The sequence below is a fragment of the Anticarsia gemmatalis genome, chromosome Z (assembly GCF_050436995.1).
Source record: "Anticarsia gemmatalis isolate Benzon Research Colony breed Stoneville strain chromosome Z, ilAntGemm2 primary, whole genome shotgun sequence".
NCBI lineage: Eukaryota > Metazoa > Arthropoda > Insecta > Lepidoptera > Erebidae > Anticarsia > Anticarsia gemmatalis.
Genome location: NC_134776.1, coordinates 14,407,643 through 14,427,443, shown reverse-complemented (window position 1 = coordinate 14,427,443; position 19,801 = coordinate 14,407,643). Strand labels below are relative to the sequence as shown.

At 41.9% G+C, this 19,801-nt stretch overlaps 3 protein-coding genes across 3 annotated transcripts; all 3 read right to left on the bottom strand.

The window, feature by feature from the left end:
- Nucleotides 1-31: 31 nt before the first annotated feature.
- On the bottom strand, nt 32-10,885 carry LOC142986303 (uncharacterized). Its single transcript, XM_076134738.1, has 7 exons — nt 10,737-10,885; nt 10,427-10,585; nt 8,811-9,072; nt 7,941-8,055; nt 4,111-7,849; nt 2,496-2,511; nt 32-2,175 (listed from the first exon to the last, which is right to left on the bottom strand). Exons 1-7 carry the CDS (start codon nt 10,845-10,847, stop codon nt 428-430), a joined length of 6,150 nt encoding a protein of 2,049 aa, XP_075990853.1. The 5' UTR covers nt 10,848-10,885; the 3' UTR covers nt 32-427.
- A 2,037-nt stretch (nt 10,886-12,922) lies between these two features.
- On the bottom strand, nt 12,923-15,574 carry ssp6 (PDZ domain-containing short spindle 6). Its single transcript, XM_076135028.1, has 3 exons — nt 15,434-15,574; nt 14,989-15,123; nt 12,923-14,737 (listed from the first exon to the last, which is right to left on the bottom strand). The coding sequence occupies exons 1-3, from the start codon at nt 15,530-15,532 to the stop codon at nt 13,106-13,108; spliced, it is 1,866 nt and encodes a 621-aa protein (XP_075991143.1). The 5' UTR covers nt 15,533-15,574; the 3' UTR covers nt 12,923-13,105.
- Nucleotides 15,575-16,334: 760 nt separating this feature from the next.
- LOC142986513 (uncharacterized) lies at nt 16,335-19,497 on the bottom strand. The gene is made up of 5 exons (XM_076135029.1): nt 19,395-19,497; nt 19,157-19,260; nt 18,118-18,198; nt 16,917-17,122; nt 16,335-16,641 (listed from the first exon to the last, which is right to left on the bottom strand). The coding sequence occupies exons 1-5, from the start codon at nt 19,404-19,406 to the stop codon at nt 16,337-16,339; spliced, it is 708 nt and encodes a 235-aa protein (XP_075991144.1). The 5' UTR covers nt 19,407-19,497; the 3' UTR covers nt 16,335-16,336.
- Nucleotides 19,498-19,801: the final 304 nt, after the last annotated feature.

The following is a 19,801-nucleotide window of genomic DNA, read 5'->3' as shown; positions in this document are numbered from 1 at the left end:
GGAACAAAACGCCAAATAAATAATGCAGTAATAGAGCGTAATATTTAATATATCACAAGATATGTTACAATTCTCTTATCGACATTTCATTATTTCACTGAAATAAGCTAAATATAACTAATTATAATGTTCACTTGATCATTACAATTTGATACATGTTTATCATTAAAAGTCCACACACAGGCACTCAGACTCGTAGAATGCTATCAACGAAGAGGTAATTACTAATCTGCTTCATATATATTGCTCTAACGACCGTAATTATAAGATAACAAATGGCAATATTAGTCACTAGATTATTTTCTACATGATGCTTATAATTGCACTACCTGTACACTATAATCTTGAACCAATTACATACTAAAACATATTAACTGTACAATTATATAGAAATTTAAATAAGAGAATAAGTACTAACAAACTTAAACTAACATCTTATTGGAGTACCATCAGGATTCTTTGGTATTTTTGGTTTGCATACCCTTTTCTTACCTTCAGCACTGCTCACCATAGTGCACGTGAATGTAAAGTATCCACAGGATGAAGACTTGGTGTAATACGTGTGTGAGTACTGCTTGCGAACGTTGTTCTCACCGTCGAGGTCACGAGTGACGGACTTCGACACAGACATGTATCTGTTATTGTCATCTGATTTAGGGTCATACAACGATCTAAGATTTTTCGGATTCACATTTCTTACGTAAGGCGGGTATTTATATTTGACCTTTCCGCTTCCCGGCGTTAGAGATACCGTTTGTGCCTGCGAGGGAGACCCCTTAGAACCGACAACGTACGTTTTATCTTTCGACGCGACAGATTTCACACTGCCTGTAAAACCCAAGGGAATGATGTAACCACCAGTTCCAGGCACACGCTCTCCGGGTTGGTAAATTCTTGATTCGTCAGGTCTTTCAGAATTTCTTTGGGTTATTTCGGCATCGTGATCGGCTAATGACCCTAATAATATATGTTGAGTATTACCACCGGCAGTCTGTCTCACCTCTAGACCTTTTCGTTTTGGACTTTGAAGAGATTGATGTGTCGTTTCTGTGTCTCTAGGAAATTCGTTATAACTTGTGTTTATGAAACCTTGTTCAGCTTCAGCTGGGTCATTTCCTTCCGGACCAAAGCCGTCGTCTACATCGTAGTCGTCTGTGGGATTATCGTCTTTGTCCGTTGAATATTCGTAGTCTCCGGGGTTATTCGGTGGGTACGTAGGTTGGAATGAACGCCTACTTTCAACTGGTGGCGCGCGTGTTGTCGCCAATGATGGCTCATTTGGTACGTGATGATCAGAATGGCTATGAACGCCGTACCCATTATCAGTATTTACAGGTTCTGCATTGTCTAATCCCGGCACGACGTCAGACTCTTTAGGGTCTTCAGTTGTTACTGGAATTTCCGGTTGTGGCAAAGGCGCATCTTCCAATTGCTCCGCGTTATCGATTGCAGGCTCATTAACATTAATGTTCGTATTATTGTCATCGTAAACATCTATCTTGTCAAAAGGTAATCTATTAGGAAATACTGCATCTTTATCTAAGCTGGCGCCAGCTTGGGCTGCTCCGTTGTATGTAATACCATATTTAAAGGTACCATGCAACTGTGACTGCGACATGCCAGTGCGGCCGTTTGATTGTGCTGACGCTACTCCACCCCCAATGAATGGAGTTTTCTGTAACTCATGTGATTTATCTCCTTCTTTGTAGGGGGTAAACCCTATTTGAGCTTGGGAAGATGTGCTACCGGGACCACGTGCCTGAGCGTCAGCCATGCCGCCCTTAACACTGCCTTGAACTTGAGAATTAGATGAATGCAAAACTCCTTCACTCTGAGAGCCAGTTAATACGGAACCAGTTTCCGAACCGAGTTGAACGTTAGCTTGTGACTTATTGTTTCGACCACTACCTTGGGCTCCGCTCGAGGCACCTTTTTTATCTCCGCTTACTTGGCTGTTGGCAGCTTTATTTTCACCCGTGATTTCGGCTTGAGCGGAAAATGATCCGCTGCCTGTGTAGGTACCAGTCACGTGAGTTTGAGCACGTCCCTTATCATTTCCACCCTTCGAGGAGGCAGATGCTACTGTTCCATTAGCGGCTTGAGATACACTCGCTTCTGCTTCAGAATCGTCACCATCCGCTATTGAGTTTGGATCAATCACGTTTTGTGGTGGGACTACAAAATAAGAAAAAACGATATTAAATTATAACATCCAGCATTTTAGGTACTTAGAGGTTTATAAAGTACACCCAGGTTTCGCCTTTTCCAAAGACGCATAGCAACCGAATCGAACCTGAGACCTCATGATCAGCAGTCGTATACTTACCTACTCTACCGCCTAGACCATAGAAGCAGGCGTAGTTAATAATTGTTCTAGCCGGTGATTTAATATGTTATTTTGGTAATTGAATTCATACTGAACAATTAAAACGATTTATTTTTTTCTCAAGGCTTAAATAATTATTTCAACAAATAATACGTTGATTAATACTTACTTTGATTGTTATCCCCCTGAAAAAAGAAAGTACAGCTTTAATTTCTGAATGTCTATTCCAACATACAATAGGTATAATATATGTTTAATTTACTATTATTTCATTGATTTAATATATTTATCAATGACGTAATAGAAATATTCGCGTGTGTTTCAATGGACAATATAACTTAACTATTGCTTTATATTCACATCAATTATCTGGGGGCACGGAAGTGCCCCCGCAAGTCGAGCAAAAAAAAAGCGGCACGGCCGTAACATCCTTTTCTCGAAGCAATTCGGGCTATTTTTGACCCCCCTATAATTTCGTTGTGGATAAAACAAGAAGCCTGGATTTTCAGCATCTAATCAGTCATTGTATAAACACGGTATATTTAAAATTTCAGTCAATTTGAACCAGTGGTTTAAGAATGACAACTTGTTGAAATTTTGAATTTTGTCACTCACTGATTCACTGACTCACTGACTCACCGATCATCAAAAGTCTAAGGTACTTCTAGCAGACTTAGAAGCTTAAAATTTAGAATACAAATAGGGTTTAGTGTCTTAATCATGGGAAAAATTTAATATTTTCTAATTTCGGTCCAGTTTTCTAAATACACCAACTGCAACAATAACTTTGTAATCCCATATAAATGTATAAGATTACAAGGTTACATTTGCAGTTAATGAATTATTATTACTGTAGAAAATAAAATAAAAATAAATAGGTGTAAATAGGTACCTACTATATGAGGCATAACGGGAGGGGGTATAGGGTGGGTAAGTGTGTTTAGCCCATGAAACTGAACAACATTCCCATAGGAAAATATGTTGAATTATGAAAAAAAAAAACGTCTTTCCATACAAATTGGACTTATGTTCGCTCTACAAAAAGAAGTGAGATGCCATCAAAAACATTCTGTAAAAAACCTCAAGTCTCGCCGTAAAAAGTTGTGAGATCTATATAATACCAAGTCGATTAATCTATTTAGTCTCTACTTAAAGGACCTTCTGTCTTAAGTTATTACGTATGTTATTATCATGCCAATTTTTAAAAAAATACCTTTAAAACAAATAGATCGACTTGGTCATCGCAAGAAAATACAAATTCTCCATTAACATTTCAGGAGAATTAACTTCTCGTCGTGCTGTGTAGTGTAATACATACTAATAATCAAATCATGCGATGGCCAGGTCGGTCTATTTGTTTTAGAGGTATTTTTTTTTAAATTGGCATGATAATAACATACGTAATAACTTAAGACAGAAGGTCCTTTAAGTAGAGACTAAATAGATTAATCGACTTGGTATTATATAGATCTCACAACTTTTTACGGCGAGACTTGAGGTTTTTTACAGAATGTTTTTGATGGCATAACTACTTTCTGCTTCAATAATACCATGTTTAGGTGCCGCGAAACAACTTGAACAAGTGCTGAATGATTATTAGGTCCGATTAGAGGAAAGTGCACTGTGCAACGGCTAGATCTTTTGTGCTTCGTCTGCCCGATTACTCGATTAACCGAGTGCTTTTAGAAATTTGTCTACGTTCTGTTTTCTTCCCACTACAACAATTTATGTTCAAGATGTTTGGCAGCCACCTATACGATACAGTAAAAACAATAATTATTTACCATTTGGTTTCCATATTGTCCTCCTGGGCCGTACTGTCCACCCGTGCCTGTGGACCCTCCAGGACCATATGGTCCACCGGTGCCTGTTGTTCCTCCGGGGCCATATTGTCCTCCCGTGCCTGTGGTCCCTCCTGGACCATATGGCCCACCGGTGCCTGTTGTTCCTCCAGGGCCATATGGCCCACCGGTGCCTGTTGTTCCTCCAGGGCCGTATTGTCCTCCCGTGCCTGTGGTCCCACCAGGACCATATGGTCCACCGGTGCCTGTTGTTCCTCCAGGACCATATGGCCCACCAGTGCCTGTTGTTCCTCCGGGGCCGTATTGTCCTCCCGTGCCTGTGGTCCCTCCAGGACCATATGGCCCACCGGTGCCTGTTGTTCCTCCAGGACCATATGGCCCACCAGTGCCTGTTGTTCCTCCGGGGCCGTATTGTCCTCCCGTGCCTGTGGTCCCACCAGGACCATATGGCCCGCCGGTGCCTGTTGTTCCTCCAGGGCCATATGGCCCACCAGTGCCTGTTGTTCCTCCGGGGCCGTATTGTCCTCCCGTGCCTGTGGTCCCACCAGGACCATATGGTCCACCGGTGCCTGTTGTTCCTCCGGGGCCGTATTGTCCTCCCGTGCCTGTTGTTCCTCCGGGGCCGTATTGTCCTCCCGTGCCTGTGGTCCCACCAGGACCATATGGTCCACCGGTGCCTGTGGTCCCTCCTGGACCATATGGTCCACCCGTGCCTGTTGTTCCTCCAGGGCCATATTGTCCTCCCGTACCCGTATTACCCCCCGGGCCGTATTGACCTCCTGTGCCTGTAGTCCCTCCAGGACCATATGGTCCACTGGTGCCTGTTGTTCCTCCAGGACCATATGGTCCAGAGGTGCCTGTTGTTCCTCCAGGACCATATGGCCCACCGGTGCCTGTGGTTCCTCCAGGACCATATGGCCCACCAGTGCCTGTCGTTCCTCCAGGCCCGTATTGACCGCCTGGACCATATTGTCCACCAGTTCCAGTAGTTCCGCCTGGGCCGTATTGACCACCTGGACCGTATTGGCCTCCTGTACCTGTAGTCCCTCCAGGCCCGTAAGGTCCACCGGTGCCTGTAGTATCTCCGGGTCCGTAGGGTCCACCGGTACCTGTACCTCCGCCAGGCCCATATTGACCTCCTGGACCATATTGTCCTCCTGTGCCTGTTGTTCCTCCAGGGCCGTATTGACCCCCTGGACCATATGGACCTCCAATGCCAGTGGATCCGCCAGGCCCGTATTGACCTCCGGGGCCATACTGTCCTCCTGTACCTGTGGTACCTCCGGGCCCGTATGGTCCACCGGTACCTGTGCCTCCGCCAGGCCCATATTGACCCCCTGGACCATATTGTCCTCCTGTGCCTGTTGTTCCTCCAGGGCCGTATTGACCCCCGGGCCCATATTGACCTCCCGGGCCGTATTGTCCACCGGTACCAGTTGTCCCTCCAGGTCCGTATTGTCCTCCTGTGCCTGTTGTACCGCCGGGTCCGTATTGCCCTCCTGGGCCAGTAGCTCCTCCAGGCCCATATTGACCTCCAGGGGCATATTGACCTCCTGGGCCATATTGACCTCCAGTGCCAGTCGTTCCCCCGGGGCCATATGGTCCTCCTGTACCTGTCGTCCCCCCGGGGCCGTATTGTGCTCCTGGTGAATATTGTCCACCAGTACCAGTGGTTCCGCCTGGTCCATATTGACCTCCTGGGCCATACTGTCCACCTGTACCTGTAGTTCCTCCCGGTCCGTATGGTCCACCGGTACCTTTTCCTCCGCCAGGCCCATATTGAGCTCCTGGGCCATATTGACCTCCCGTTCCAGTAGTCCCACCAGGGCCGTATGGTCCACCGGTACCAGTAGTCCCTCCAGGGCCGTATTGTCCTCCTGTGCCTGTTGAACCGCCGGGGCCGTATTGCCCTCCTGTGCCAGTAGTTCCTCCAGGCCCATATTGACCTCCAGGGGCATATTGCCCTCCGGTGCCAGTTCCTCCTCCAGGACTGTACGAACCAGGTATTTGAGCTCCGTTACTAGGATTAACAGCACAACAAACATAGTTACGTCCATCAGCACCTATAAAAGTTCCCGCACCTCCAGGCCACCGAGAACCTACAGGAAAGTTTCCTGGACCTACAGGTTGCAAAGGATACAAATTGTTTCCATTTCCGCCTTGCGTTCCAGGGCCAGTCCCTCTGGAACCGCCAGGGACTTGACCACCTGGTCCGTACTGGCCATACTGCCCACCTGTACCACCGGGGCCTTGGCCACCGGTCCCTCCTGGGCCATATTGCCCACCCATACCGCCAGGTCCATATTGTCCACCTGGGCCATACTGACCTCCCGTACCACCGGGTCCTTGACCACCTGCACCACCGGGTCGATATTGTCCTCCAGGTCCATACTGTCCTCCTGCACCGCCGGGTATCTGACCACCAGTACCACCAGGTCCGTATTCTCCGCCTGGGCCATACTGTCCTCCCGTACCGCCGGGTCCCTGACTACCTGTACCACCGGGTCCGTATTGTCCACCTGGACCGTATTGTCCTCCCGTACCGCCGGGTCCCTGGCCGCCTGCACCACCGGGTCCGTATTGTCCACCTGGGCCATATTGGCCTCCCGTACCACCGGGTCCTTGACCGCCTGCACCACCGGGTCCCTGGCCGCCAGTACCACCGGGTCCGTATTGTCCTCCTGGGCCATACTGGCCTCCCGTACCACCAGGTCCCTGGCCGCCAGCACCACCGGGTCCGTATTGTCCGCCTGTGCCGCCAGAACCACCGGGTCCGTATTGTCCGCCTGGGCCATATTGTCCCGTACCACCAGGTCCCTGTCCGCCTGCACTTCCGGGTCCGTGACCTCCAGCACCACCGGGTCCGTATTGTCCGCCTGTGCCGCCAGAACCACCGGGTTGGTATTGTCCGCCTGGGCCATATGGTCCCGTACCACCAGGTCCCTGACCGCCTGCACTTCCGGGTCCGTGACCTCCAGCACCACCGGGTCCGTATTGTCCGCCTGGGCCATACGGTCCTCCTGTACCACCAGGTCCTTGACCGCCTGTACCACCAGGACCATATTGTCCGCCTGTACCGCCTGCACCACCGGGTCCGTATTGTCCGCCTGGGCCATACTGTCCTCCCGTACCGCCAGGTCCCTGACCGCCAACACCACCGGGTCCCTGACCACCAGTACCACCGGGTCCGTATTGTCCTCCTGGACCATACTGTCCTCCCGTACCGCCGGGTCCCTGACCGCCTGCACCACCGGGTCCCTGACCACCAGTACCACCGGGTCCCTGACCACCAGTACCACCGGGTCCATACTGACCACCTGGGCCATACTGTCCCCCTGGGCCATACTGTCCTCCCGTACCGCCGGGTCCCTGACTGCCCGCACCACCGGGTCCCCGACCACCTGTACCACCAGGTTCATACTGTCCACCTGTACCGCCTGTACCACCAGGTCCGTATTGGCCTCCAGGTCCGTATTGTCCTCCCGTACCGCCGGGTCCCTGACCGCCCGCACCGCCGGGTCCCTGACCACCGTTACCGCCAGGTCCGTATTGTCCCCTTGTACCGCCAGGGCCGTATTGACCTCCCGGTCCTTGTCCACCGGTGCCACCGGGTCCATATTGATCGCCATCTTGATTGAATGGGTACGGTGGCCTGACACCGCCTGAAGTTCCGTCAGGATTTGTTACAAAACCAGGCTGACCGGGCGCACCGTGTCCGTTCCTGCAACAATATTTATTATTAATGTTATAATGATTTACTTACGTTTTCATTCATTAAGGCAATAAATTTGTAAATGAAAAAAAATACGCACGTCCCTCCTGGCCGACGTAAGCTTTCAGCTTCTAAGTCGGTTCGTCCCAAGCAATCATCGCAACTGGGATCGTACATGGATTGGCTCTGGGCTTGTCCCATGCCGCTGTTACCTGCTAAAATAGATATTTGATTATAATTTTCTAACTTGGAGTGCGAGAGTAGTGGTAGCCGCCGTAGTGCAGCCGAATGGTATAAGTTGGTACGTCCCATGCAAGTGGCCGACGTCGGTTTGAACCTGAGGCAACTTGCATGACTACATACATCAATGACTTTACGAAGTTATCTCTGTGTATTAGAAATCATTATCACTTGCTCTAACAGTAAAGGAAAACATCGTGACGAAACCTTGCTTGTCTAAAATTTTGTTTAATACATTTCTTGAGGACATGCCAAGTCCTCAACCCGCACTTGGCCAGCGTGGTGGACTCAAGGCCTAACCCCTCCATCGTTTGAGAAGAGCCCCGAGCAAATCCCCGTGCGTGGTTAAAAAAAACTTGAGGATAAGATTAACTCGCCGCTCCATTAGACATTACGATCAGATTTTTGCAAGTTGAATTTTTGTTAGGTTTTTGCCAAAGAATAGCTGCATACAATTCTTCTTAATCAGTAGTCATTACTGAAAAACTTTAGTGATAAAATGTAATACAACAACCTATATCATATCACATTATATTATCTTACTTAAGAGCAGTATTTAGGTATAGAATTAAATTATCAAGTAATATTTGTGCACAACCGCAAAATCGAGAAAATTATGTAGGTAATTTATTTGAAAATTACATAAACAATATTATAAGATTACATTAAGGAACATAATGTAGCGAGAATAATGGTGATTCATCACATTCACAATTATTCTAATACTTACTAACGGTAGCCCGAGATGAATCTGCCGCTGAATGCGCTTCAGCCTTTCCTTCATCTTTACTGTTGCCTCTGTCAATGGCTAAGTATTGTGACTGAGTTTGTCCCCTGAAACGGCCTCGATGGGTAAACCCTGTTGTACGTCGTACCCTATTTGGCCCATTAAATAGTCCTTTTAGAGATTTCAAATCCAAGTCATTCGTTTTCAAAATTTCAACGGTCTTGCAGAATACTCGCCGTTCCGATCCATCGTCAAATTGATTAACCTGTATTAAAACAGAACGGGTCTAAAACAAATATCTACTAAGCAATACTTTACCTTGACATAATAAATATAATTCTTTGTTCCATTTATGATAATGTTATTGTGAAACATAGGCCAAGGAAACACGGTCAACCTTGACAAAAAATAAGTTATCTTCTAATACAATAAGTGATAATTTGAATATGTTCAAGTATTGCTTGTAATTAATAGCAATCAGTATTGAACGGCTTTTTATTATTAACACAAATATAATGAGATAATAATTCAGATTGTACGTAACATATTGATTTTCGCCCGTTAGCAAATTTTATGGCAGAGCTTTGAAGCTCCGTATCAAAAGAAAATACAATATATGTATAACATCATTTTAACTTAGGTATAATATCCAGTTCCCATTATCTCAGAAGGACTTCAATCTAGTTACAAAGTTTAAGCCAATGATGGACTGCTAAGCTGACTAAATTGGCTACATATTCCAGAAATTCAGTATACCTTTAAAATGTGCCACAAGTGACAACTTTGAAATTTCGGAAAGAGAGTCATAAAAATAAATTAAACGAAGAATTCGCAAAAAGACTACATCCTATCACTACAACATTATTTACGTGACAATAAAAAGGAGACAGACTAGTTAATTAGTATGGCACAAAATAAGACAGTCATTTAGGATGGCACTGGCTAAGAAAACTGTATCCGTTCACAGGATTCCATTTGTGATCCAGCATTGGTATAGCTGATGAAATCGAGCCGCGCTGGGATAATGTGAATAGATATAATACGTGCTATCAATTTATCAAAAATGATTATTTCAATAATGCTCTCGCTTGTAGCAGCTTAGAATAAGAATCCTTAAAGAAATATTAACGAGGTTTGGTGCTCTATCATCAGATTTTATTCAAAAATAATTTACGGTCTGAATATAGGTCTCTCATCCCCGTCTTAATAAAAAAAAGCAGTGCTATCAGCTATGATAGTCGATTATACTTGTGTATAATTGGTGACTTAATTGTCATGATATGAGGTCAGTAACCAGACTCATATTAACATATCTACCCACTTATACATAAAGATATGCTTACCTACTAAATAAGTACATCGTTTAAATTTAAACTAGGTCACAAGTGGGCATCGATCATGTTCGTCGCATGCTCCGGGATCTGACATTATAGATCTGGCACGACTTCATTATAATTAGACTATAAAGTTAATTTACCTACTTACTTCTAAGTACAAGTAATTAACTATGAATGTATGGAATCAAAAGTGACGCACAGCTTTTATTTAGGTAGTGATATGGTCCCTCAATAAATGCGCATAGCAACATATGTTTACATATAAAATAAAAAATATTTTACCGCAACGTATTTGTGGTTGGCTGCATAAGGCTTCAGGTCGCTAACGAAGCACCTGAGCGCTTTCCAGCGCGGTTCGTTTCCTCCAACTGCAACATCTTCGTATTCAACCGGCCATATAAAACACCGATGGGAATTTGATTCTTTGCACACAACATATTGCTGAAAATAAATGTACATATAATTCACACTTCGTGAGGTTCACGCAAATACTTCAACGGATACTTAAGTAGTTTTGGTGTCACTATTGGTTTGAAAGATATCACCCTCACACAACGAACAAATATAAAAATCACGTTAATTATGTTCTTACTTGGTGCGGTTCAAAGGCAATCGTCAATTGGACGAGTGAGAACAGAAGAAAAGCGTATATGGTGGAGGCAGCCGCGGAAGGCGGCGCGGTGAGCAGCGCGACTCGACGCATGCCGATGCGGTGGTGCGCGCCAACGCTCTGCCGCTCCGTGAGCGTCGCAGGCGCACTGTCCGCCATCTGACCCTTGGCCTAACTCACAAACCGCACCAGATATAAGTTCACCCACCTAATTTCGGCGATAGCAAACGAATTCGCCATATCAAGTTTTGGTTTTGAGGAAGTATACTTATCTTGAGATGATAATGTGTGCCAAGCTTGTTACAACAACCTAATTACTTTAGCAGGAATTAGTTATACTTCGCTCAATTTTTCTTTGATTTCAACGAGGCCCACCAATGATTGGAGAAATATAACATTGTTATCTCATTCCTATGGGTCACAATTGGATATATTTAAAAATCTCGTCAGTTATTTGATGCCGGAGCCTAGTTCCCTCCTCATGTTTTTATGCACTTGTATCAGAAAACAACATTTCTTGGTTATACCATTCTACCGCACCTCTTTTTTTCTGTCTCTAGCTTTCTATTTAGTCCGTCCAAATATCTCCTGAATGTGGGGGAAGGTGTATTCAGTCAGTGAAATAAATCTAGTATAGTGAGCTATATTCAATTAATTCTACAATACTATTTTAGAAAAGCAAAGACACGTCTAATATTATGATAAAGGTCTTTTAATAATTTAACCAGGAAGAAGGCTGGCCTAATCTTTTTTAGACCTACTTCCTGGAAAAAAGGCGTACTTGTAAAGTAATCTTAAAGAGTAATAAGTTACCTGCATAGGTGTATTTTTGAAATACCTAGGTTTCTCTTTATGCCTCGTTATTTGCTGTAAACATGTCAGGAGCGTATGGAGTTAAATTAAAGAATAGCTAATCTGCGACAGTTACTTCGACCGCGTACAAAACCTCTTCTGGGTATAAGATATCCCATAAATTAATAAAGATGGTATACTATCTGTATACCATCAATCTCTATCAATATCTATTGAATAGTTTTATGGTGAAAGAGCTAAGAGTAACAAACACCCACGCATTAGACATTTTTTGCGAAAGTCGTAGGTTAACTGTCCCAAAGGGAATGTCTTTTGAAAGTGCATTATTTCTGTGTAATACAGTATTCAGTTAGGTAAATTCAGAATAATAGAAATGTAAATAATGTAAAAAATTGCATTTAAATGATTAAAAACGCGTACATTTTAAGACATTACGTGCAACCCTAAATGCCCGATAACTATTCATACTTGGTAATAATTATAATTTGTTATCTCAAGTTGTTAAAGACGGTTATTTGAATTCAATCTAAATCTTTTCATTCAATTCTTAACATGTACATTTTTTAATTAATATACTATAGTTTTATCATAAGCAATGACGCAATACAAAATGTATTTGAACATTGGCTCTATAAAGTGATTTTCGTGATCTTCAAACCTAAAACTAAGTACGACCTAATAACCTAAAAATATGAACCCGAAATGGTTTTGCATTCTGTTTAGTTTGCAAAACTTATTGACTCTTGACCCATAAGGCCAATTGCTAACGGAGTTAGTTTGGTTTGGATTTGCATAAATGTTCCCTATGATTCCTGAATAAATGTTATTTTTGGCTAACTACTAACCCTCTTATTCATATATGAAGTTATGAAAGGCTTATAAAGTGTTTAGTTTCTTCAACTCCTTAGCGAAATGAAAGAGAAAAAACATATTATATTAGCTTTTTAACTAAAATAGGTTTATAGTGTGTTTATGAATAAGAGGGTAAATATCTTAATATTCGGTGACTTATGGCAAGAATTTTGCGCGCTTGTGTCCAATTAGTAGCTAATATTGATCAAGTCGCACGAATGGGTACTAATAGGCCATGTATTCTAAAAGAAAACGAATGTATTTATCCGTAGTTATTGAATTCTGAATCGCAATACTCAATGTATATTCTTGTGCATTATTTATAAGTGTTTACTTGATACACACATTTTCAAGGGCTTCTTAAGTAAGTGTTATATAAAAGTTAACTCAGCTAGTCTCAGTGTTGTTAATTGGATATAAACCTACACATAAACACATACATGTCATTCATGATTTCGCGTATTGCTTGAAGTACTCAATGGGTCAATATGATAAATAAAACATTGTTTCTATTTGTTTATTTATTATAAAAACTATTAATCGTACGTAAAAAGCAGTTAATGGCTGACTTAGTAATATTACAAATAGCATCTATAATTATATTAAAAAGATGAGTAAGTTTTAAATTTCATTAGGCCTATTGTTGAGCAGTGAATGTTACTATTATTGCTTATTTTTCTCACTTTTTAAAGTCTCGTTATTTCCGAACTTACATTGGAATCCTTTTTCTTATATGAATGAGTGGGATATATGAAATGCTGTGTATAATATGCTGCCGAATGTGTATCTGCTGGGCTCTTACTGTTACTGACTCTGCGGTAATATTCAATTGACTCGACACAATCACACGCCAGTCTACTCTCCGAGCCGCTGCTCTCCAGCTGGTATTTAGGCACCATGATAAGACTCTCCGTAGACTTGGTTGGCGCGCAGTGACTGTGACTTCTGGCGTACACAGAATAATGGTGAGGGGCGCTCTGTCGGTGAGAGTGCTTCTCCTGCGAGTGGTGTTGATACTCGTGGTGACTCTGTGTGCTGCGACTGCTGTGGTTTCGTCCGTGACTCTTAGACCGATTAGATTGTTTGGTGGTAGTATCTAAGTAACCATACCCGAAACCGTACCCACCAAAGGCCTTAGTTGTAAGATTGTCCCATGACTTTGGTTTCACATGTTGATGACTACTTTGATATTGTATTTTTGGTGATGATTTGGCTTCCGACCGATCATTGTCCCAAAAGAGGGTATCACTGCTCAGAGATGTACTGTAACTGGAAGCTGAATTGTCACATGGCATGGTCGCATTGCTAGTCGCATAAGACTGCAGACTGCATTGGCTAGTTTGTGTTGACTCTGTCGTAAGATATCTGTAGCGATTTGAGCAGTGTCCCGATTGACATACTTTCTTAGTGCGCACATGTGGACCACTATCTGGTTTTTGAGTAGATTTATCAACTTGTTGGCATTTTTCTTTCCTTTTGTGTTCTTTTGAACACTCCCTCTTCCTTCGCATTTTCTTCCTGGTGTTAGGAACGCAGTGTGGATCACAGCATGGACTGGCCAAGTCGTACGCTTCGAGACTGTTAGCGTCTTGGTTGTTATAGGCTGGCATGCATGGCGCGCATCCATGACTGTGGCTGCTTCGATGCACTTTGTTGTGTTTCCCACTACTAGATTTATAATTTTCAGAAGCCCGATGACATTCATTTTGTGTTTTGACCACGTAGTGGTGACAGTCTCGTCTGTTTCTAGGAGATCCTACAGTTATAACAAAGCTACCTGTGCGTAAGTTGGGTTGAATGAGACACGCCCCGTAGCGCGGGTCCAGATACTGGTACATAAAAACATTAGGAGGAGGCGGCTTGGCTGCCGTCACGTTCTCGCTAGACAGTGTGGGTCTACAGTAAGTATTATTTATATTCTCCCCTACATTATTTTCCTCGTTGTCTGAGATTACGTCCGATGGAGATGTTTTCTTTTTTTGCGAAGGTAAACTGTGCGTTTTCCAGTTAGAGTCGAAAAGTTGTCTTTCGCGAATGGATAACTGTTCGAGTTCCCTCATTTTAGATTGCAGAGCGCGTTGTAGATTGATATATTTTAGGTGGAGCTCTACTTTGCGAACGCAATCCTCGAAAATGACCACCATGCGCATTCTGGAGTCGCAGTGGTTAATAGCGTCGACGATGGCGGCGTGGTCAGCGCGCTCCACGTCCGTGCCGTTGATAGACAGGATGACGTCACCCTCGCGCATGCCAGCTGCAGCCGCTGGCCCTTCACCCTCCACGTGGTCCACGTATGTTATCACTTCTATCTCTTGTTCCTATAAAATGATAAACATCTTTAAATTATTGTGCCATGGCTTAGGAAATCGTCTAAAAATTCGCATTAATCGATGGGGCATGTAGGTAACTTCTTATTATGACAATATATAATATTCCTAGGTAGTTCTTTCTTATAAAGGTAGGCCAGCAAGAGCGAGCGTATGTCGCATTGCTTATCCGTCTATTGTTATTGGTATTGTGCAAATAATTATATAAACAATACAATTAATATCATATTCACAATGCTCACCTTCTTATAATGTATGCCATAGCTCTGCAGTGTGAACCCGTAGCTGCCGTTTTTCTTCTCAACAATAATTGTCCGCCGCCGCCAATCCTCCTCGCTTTTACCTCCCGGTCTTTCCGACTTTATAGATTCTCTAATCTGTAATTAATAAAAAAACATCATATAAACCAATTGCCCACTTGTTACAGAAATATATCCAAATACTGAGTATTTTAAATAAATAATTATAGACCCTAGACATCCGTAAGTAATTACAATAAAGGCTACATTTTATGTCTTTAATCAATACCTTGCTGACCTAAAATCTAATCAGATTTTATTACGGCACGTCTTTTCATTGTTCAGTTTATAAACTTAACATTTCTCTTAAGACTCAAGAACAACAGCATTGTGAATGCCATGACAAAAACTCATACTAACTAATCAAAAAATATGAAGTTGTACTCACAGAATTGTCCAAAGAATCTTCCTTAGAGTCATTGCTTAGAAGTTTCTTCCCATTGCTCATATTGCTTGGACATCTTTCGTTTAACTTAGGCGAGCTCATGTTGATGGCAGTGTAGTTTCTGTCGCACGCGTGTTAGTTATATATGTGTTATAAACACAGTAGTTTATATGGCATATCTGCCATTGTGGTATTTAATTGTTCTCTTGTAGCGGCTGCCAGTGCCCGCGAGGTGCGACCAATCATTAATCCTTGCGGCGCATGCGTGACGTTGACGCGTGCGTACTTAAGTCTAGCCAACACCTTTCAACCTTGGGGGACGGGCTCCAAAGAAAAGGGGATTGATTTGAAAGTTGTCAGCACTTAACCCATATTTTTAGTTAACGCAGCAAATTTAATTATGGATTTATATTAGCGTTAGATATAGTAGTAAAAATCAAGATGCATATAAAAAAAATATTGTCCCGTTGACCAATTATTTCTGACTTGTGTCTTTATTAGGTACTTTTTTTAATACCCAAACGTAATACAACTTATTTTTTAATTGTCATATAAAGTACATTTAGAAGTAATTTTTCTGTAATTTATACACAACGATCTCCCAACGCCCGCAACTTGAAGTATCCTAGTAACTCCCACCAAAGATTCGGTTGCAAGGCGAATGAACTCAAACGACCTTTCTTCGTTATATATTTTATTAATTTAAAAACTAGCTGAACATACAAATAAGAAAATTAATGATTATTTAGTACTGAGAAAGCAAATTATACTATTTATTAGCACGATGACTTAAACTTATAATCGTGTTTTGGGATTTTGTTTCAAAATCGGGGTGAAGGCAAAATGTAAGTGATGCTTAAGTGTCTAATACGAGATAGTAAACGATGATGAGACAATTTAAATATTTCAAGGTTTAGAAACAAGCGTGTTAATTTTAGCGTAATGTACGACCGAAGTATTCGGAATAGGGACGGGTATTTGAGACAAGTTGTTATTAAGACTAAGCAGGGGTGGTATGGCAATAGACTGAACACCGGCCGTCTGGGGGATGGTCGCGGAACCCTTGCGTATTGCCACTGGCGTGTTGCCGACGCTCGACACGTCACGTCGGAACAAACTCCTGTACAAGTTGTCGAAAGACTTCTCAGAGTCATCCTCGTAACTGGAACGTACGTTTCTGGTCATCATTATGGGAGGCGACTGTTTAGAATCTGAAATATTTTAACACACGCGTTATCTTCATCTATCACTCTGCACTTAATAGTATAAAGCAAAGTCGCTTCCCGCGTCTGACTGTATGTTTAAATCTTTAAAACTACGCTGCGGTTTTTTTTACAAAACGGGTGATCCAAAAGGACAGTTAATTTGTAAAAAATGTGCAAGTATTTTTTAAAGAGCTGTTTTAACCGGACTCAGCCTGGACGGGCCGCTAGTACTGATATATAAAAGTGTAAAATTTCGAAAAATTAATGGAAAATTCACTTACTTTGTGGCAGATTAGGTGCCATGTTTGTCAAATGATTGAGCGTACTCCACGGCAGCTGGTTGGGGGCATTGCCCTGTGATGCGGAGACCGGTGCTACTCCCACCATACTCTGAGCTGTCACGTTGGTAAGCAGTGGCGCTGGAATCTGACTCAAGTCTACCTGAGACCCGTTGTTGTGATAGAACGTTAGAGCTTCTTGATTCCCTCTACAAAATTAAGAAAAGGAACTGCATTTTCTGAGGCTAAAAAAACTTCGATGAGTTAAAATAGCTTACTTGTTTTCTTTACAAGACTACATTGTCAAGAATACATTTCAAATACATATTTCTTTTGAAAATCGACACTGAATATGCCAAGATACAATCAAAATCTCAATACAAACAGAATGCTTCATAATAACATAATATGTATTAAAGGTTGATTGTATGCACTCTCTGTGGAGATCATATTACGCAAATTAGGTTCCGTGAAGCAGACACGGTAGGAGAGATACCTATATGCTTTTGTCTATCCAAAATCAAATTATCTCTGACCTTATTTACCTGGACATTGTAGATTGTTCTAGGAATACGTATAGAGAATACACTGTAGAATTGTCAAACAGTAACATGTCCGGAATACGTGAATATTAATATATAATTATTATAGGGGATATACTCGATCATGCATGATTATAAACGCAGTTTACTTGATATATTGACTAGTAGCACAATTCTTTGCAGTCGACACTGTCGAGTATTGAGACTTGAGAGTTTGATTAAAATTTACTTCCAAAATAGTTCTTACAGAGCCCGGTAGAGGCGCTAAACAGATTTTTGTGTAAACTTTCTCGGTAGCTAACCGGTTGTCGGTAGACGACAGCAATCGGGAATCGAACTACAGGTTACAGCATATAATCTAGCTATAACATACGCGGAGTACTGCCAAGATTGCGACTGGTACCTACCGAAAAGTCAAGCAAACCAGGGTAAAAATGCGTTGGCCCTTGGTTAAAATCATAAAAAACTTACACCGGGAGAGAGAGTAATATTAGCACTTATATTCAAACTAGCAGACTCTGGTAAAAAATGGAAGGAGAATTTGGCGACGACAAAGTCTGACGTCACAAGGCTCTACTTTAACTTTGAAAGCACAAAAATGCAAATTTCTTCCGGGAGTATAAACAATCAAGCTATAATTATCTATTTTTTAATACACTTACGTGGCATTAAAATTCCCCGTTTCATTATCTGTTCTGTTGGTGACGATGCCCACTTGATAAACCATAGCGTGAATAACGTACCTGAAAAACAGGAGCACGTATTAAAAACATACATATTATCGATTTCATAGTAATTGAGAACGTCGGATTTTTGAAGACTTGATAAAAGGTTATAATTTATCTGTTAAGCATTGGTAGTTGGCCGAATGCTAATTTTATAAATTACTAGCTGAAGGGTAAACGTTGTTTGCCCTATAAATAAAAAAAATGTAGGGGGTAAAACCTTTATCACTAAGGGGTATGAAAAATAGATGTTGTCCGATTCTCAGACCTAGTCAATGTGCTCACAAAATTTCATGAGAATCGGTCAAGCCGTTTCGGAGGAGTACGGTAACTAACATTGTGACATGGAAATTTTATAAGTATAGATATTATCGAATAGGCTACCACTCTCAATCATTGATCTATATCTCCTAATGCCTCTAATTTTGTAAAGAAGGGTTTCAATTTATGAGTGCGTAGCATTCGTAACCAGCAAGAGTACGAATGCTACGCACTTGACCTTCCTGAAGGATATCGCCGATTAGATCTATGAGATTATCCAATATCTACAAGAATATGCATGAATTATACTTTATCATAGAGCGCTATATAGTTACAAAAAGTTGGCTAGGAAGATTGTTTATCTAGACCTTGTAGAATGTGCTCTAGCACAATGAATAACTTCAATTCAATATTCATCTCAACTGCTGCATAAAATCTCCCCACATCTCGTTCCAACTGTAGTATAATAACGCTGTTTACACTTGCCAGCACGGTATGAATGGGGCTGGAACCATTAAATAGTTAGCCAATTGAATAAAACGTTGACACAGACCAAGTCGTTGCAAACGCAAAGATTATAAAAATAAATGCATAGGCATTAATAAATACGTCTATTTCATCATAAAATTGGTTTAAAAGTGAAGATTCTGCTAATCGCGCATCTCATAAAGTGTTCTTTAAAGATATAGATCGAGAAGATTTAATATTAACTTACATATCTTTATTTGGATCTGAAGAGTTGACCGACGTCGCAGTGTCGTTGATGACGTCCGCACAAGACGCAACCAGCAGCCATGGCGCTAGACCCAAAAGCACCACCTGATAAGGAAACACATTAAATATTTTTACTAAAACTTCGTATTTCTTAAAATTTTTGATCCAATCCGAAAGGCTTCACTAATTTGACAACATACTTTAAGTTTTACTATAATGTTATAAAAAAAAATACGAACCACTAGTGCCATATTGTCGTTTATGCTAGAATAATGTACGAGTTTTCTTAGAGCTCTCGTTAATTCCTCTTATATAGCTACCGGCCATTAGCCACCAGGTGTTAAGATATGTACTAATTATAATAACTGGTATTAACAGCCCTATGAGATTAAATGGAAATATTGATACATATTTACAATCCAACATTGTTCTGCAACCATTATTTATATTATTAAAGCCTTGATGTGCTAAACAAGAATCAGCGCGAGAAGCAATGTCTTGGAGGGTACAGGTGTATAAAACATCGCAAACTAAGAAAATAAAACTATGCTTTTTGTAGCGTATATTTATGAAATTAAAATTGAATTACTCAGATACTTTCTAAAATAAAAATAACATACCCTACTCCGTTATTAAACAAACCCAA

What these genes read in the sequence shown, in the direction of transcription:
- LOC142986303 (XM_076134738.1), bottom strand. Translation starts at nt 10,847, where the DNA reads ATGCGTCGAGTCGCGCTGCTCACCGCGCCGCCTTCCGCGGCTGCCTCC. An exon ending in CCAACCACAAATACGTTGCG is followed by an intron (nt 9,073 to 10,426) that starts GTAAAATATTTT and finishes GTTTTAATACAG; the next exon opens with GTTAATCAATTTGACGATGG. An exon ending in TTCATCTCGGGCTACCGTTA is followed by an intron (nt 8,056 to 8,810) that starts GTAAGTATTAGA and finishes TATCTATTTTAG; the next exon opens with CAGGTAACAGCGGCATGGGA.
- ssp6 (XM_076135028.1), bottom strand. Translation starts at nt 15,532, where the DNA reads ATGAGCTCGCCTAAGTTAAACGAAAGATGTCCAAGCAATATGAGCAAT. An exon ending in AAGATTCTTTGGACAATTCT is followed by an intron (nt 15,124 to 15,433) that starts GTGAGTACAACT and finishes TATTAATTACAG; the next exon opens with ATTAGAGAATCTATAAAGTC. An exon ending in ATGGCATACATTATAAGAAG is followed by an intron (nt 14,738 to 14,988) that starts GTGAGCATTGTG and finishes ATCATTTTATAG; the next exon opens with GAACAAGAGATAGAAGTGAT.
- LOC142986513 (XM_076135029.1), bottom strand. An exon ending in ACGGGGAATTTTAATGCCAC is followed by an intron (nt 17,123 to 18,117) that starts GTAAGTGTATTA and finishes TTAATTTTGTAG; the next exon opens with AGGGAATCAAGAAGCTCTAA. An exon ending in GGCACCTAATCTGCCACAAA is followed by an intron (nt 16,642 to 16,916) that starts GTAAGTGAATTT and finishes AAAATATTTCAG; the next exon opens with ATTCTAAACAGTCGCCTCCC.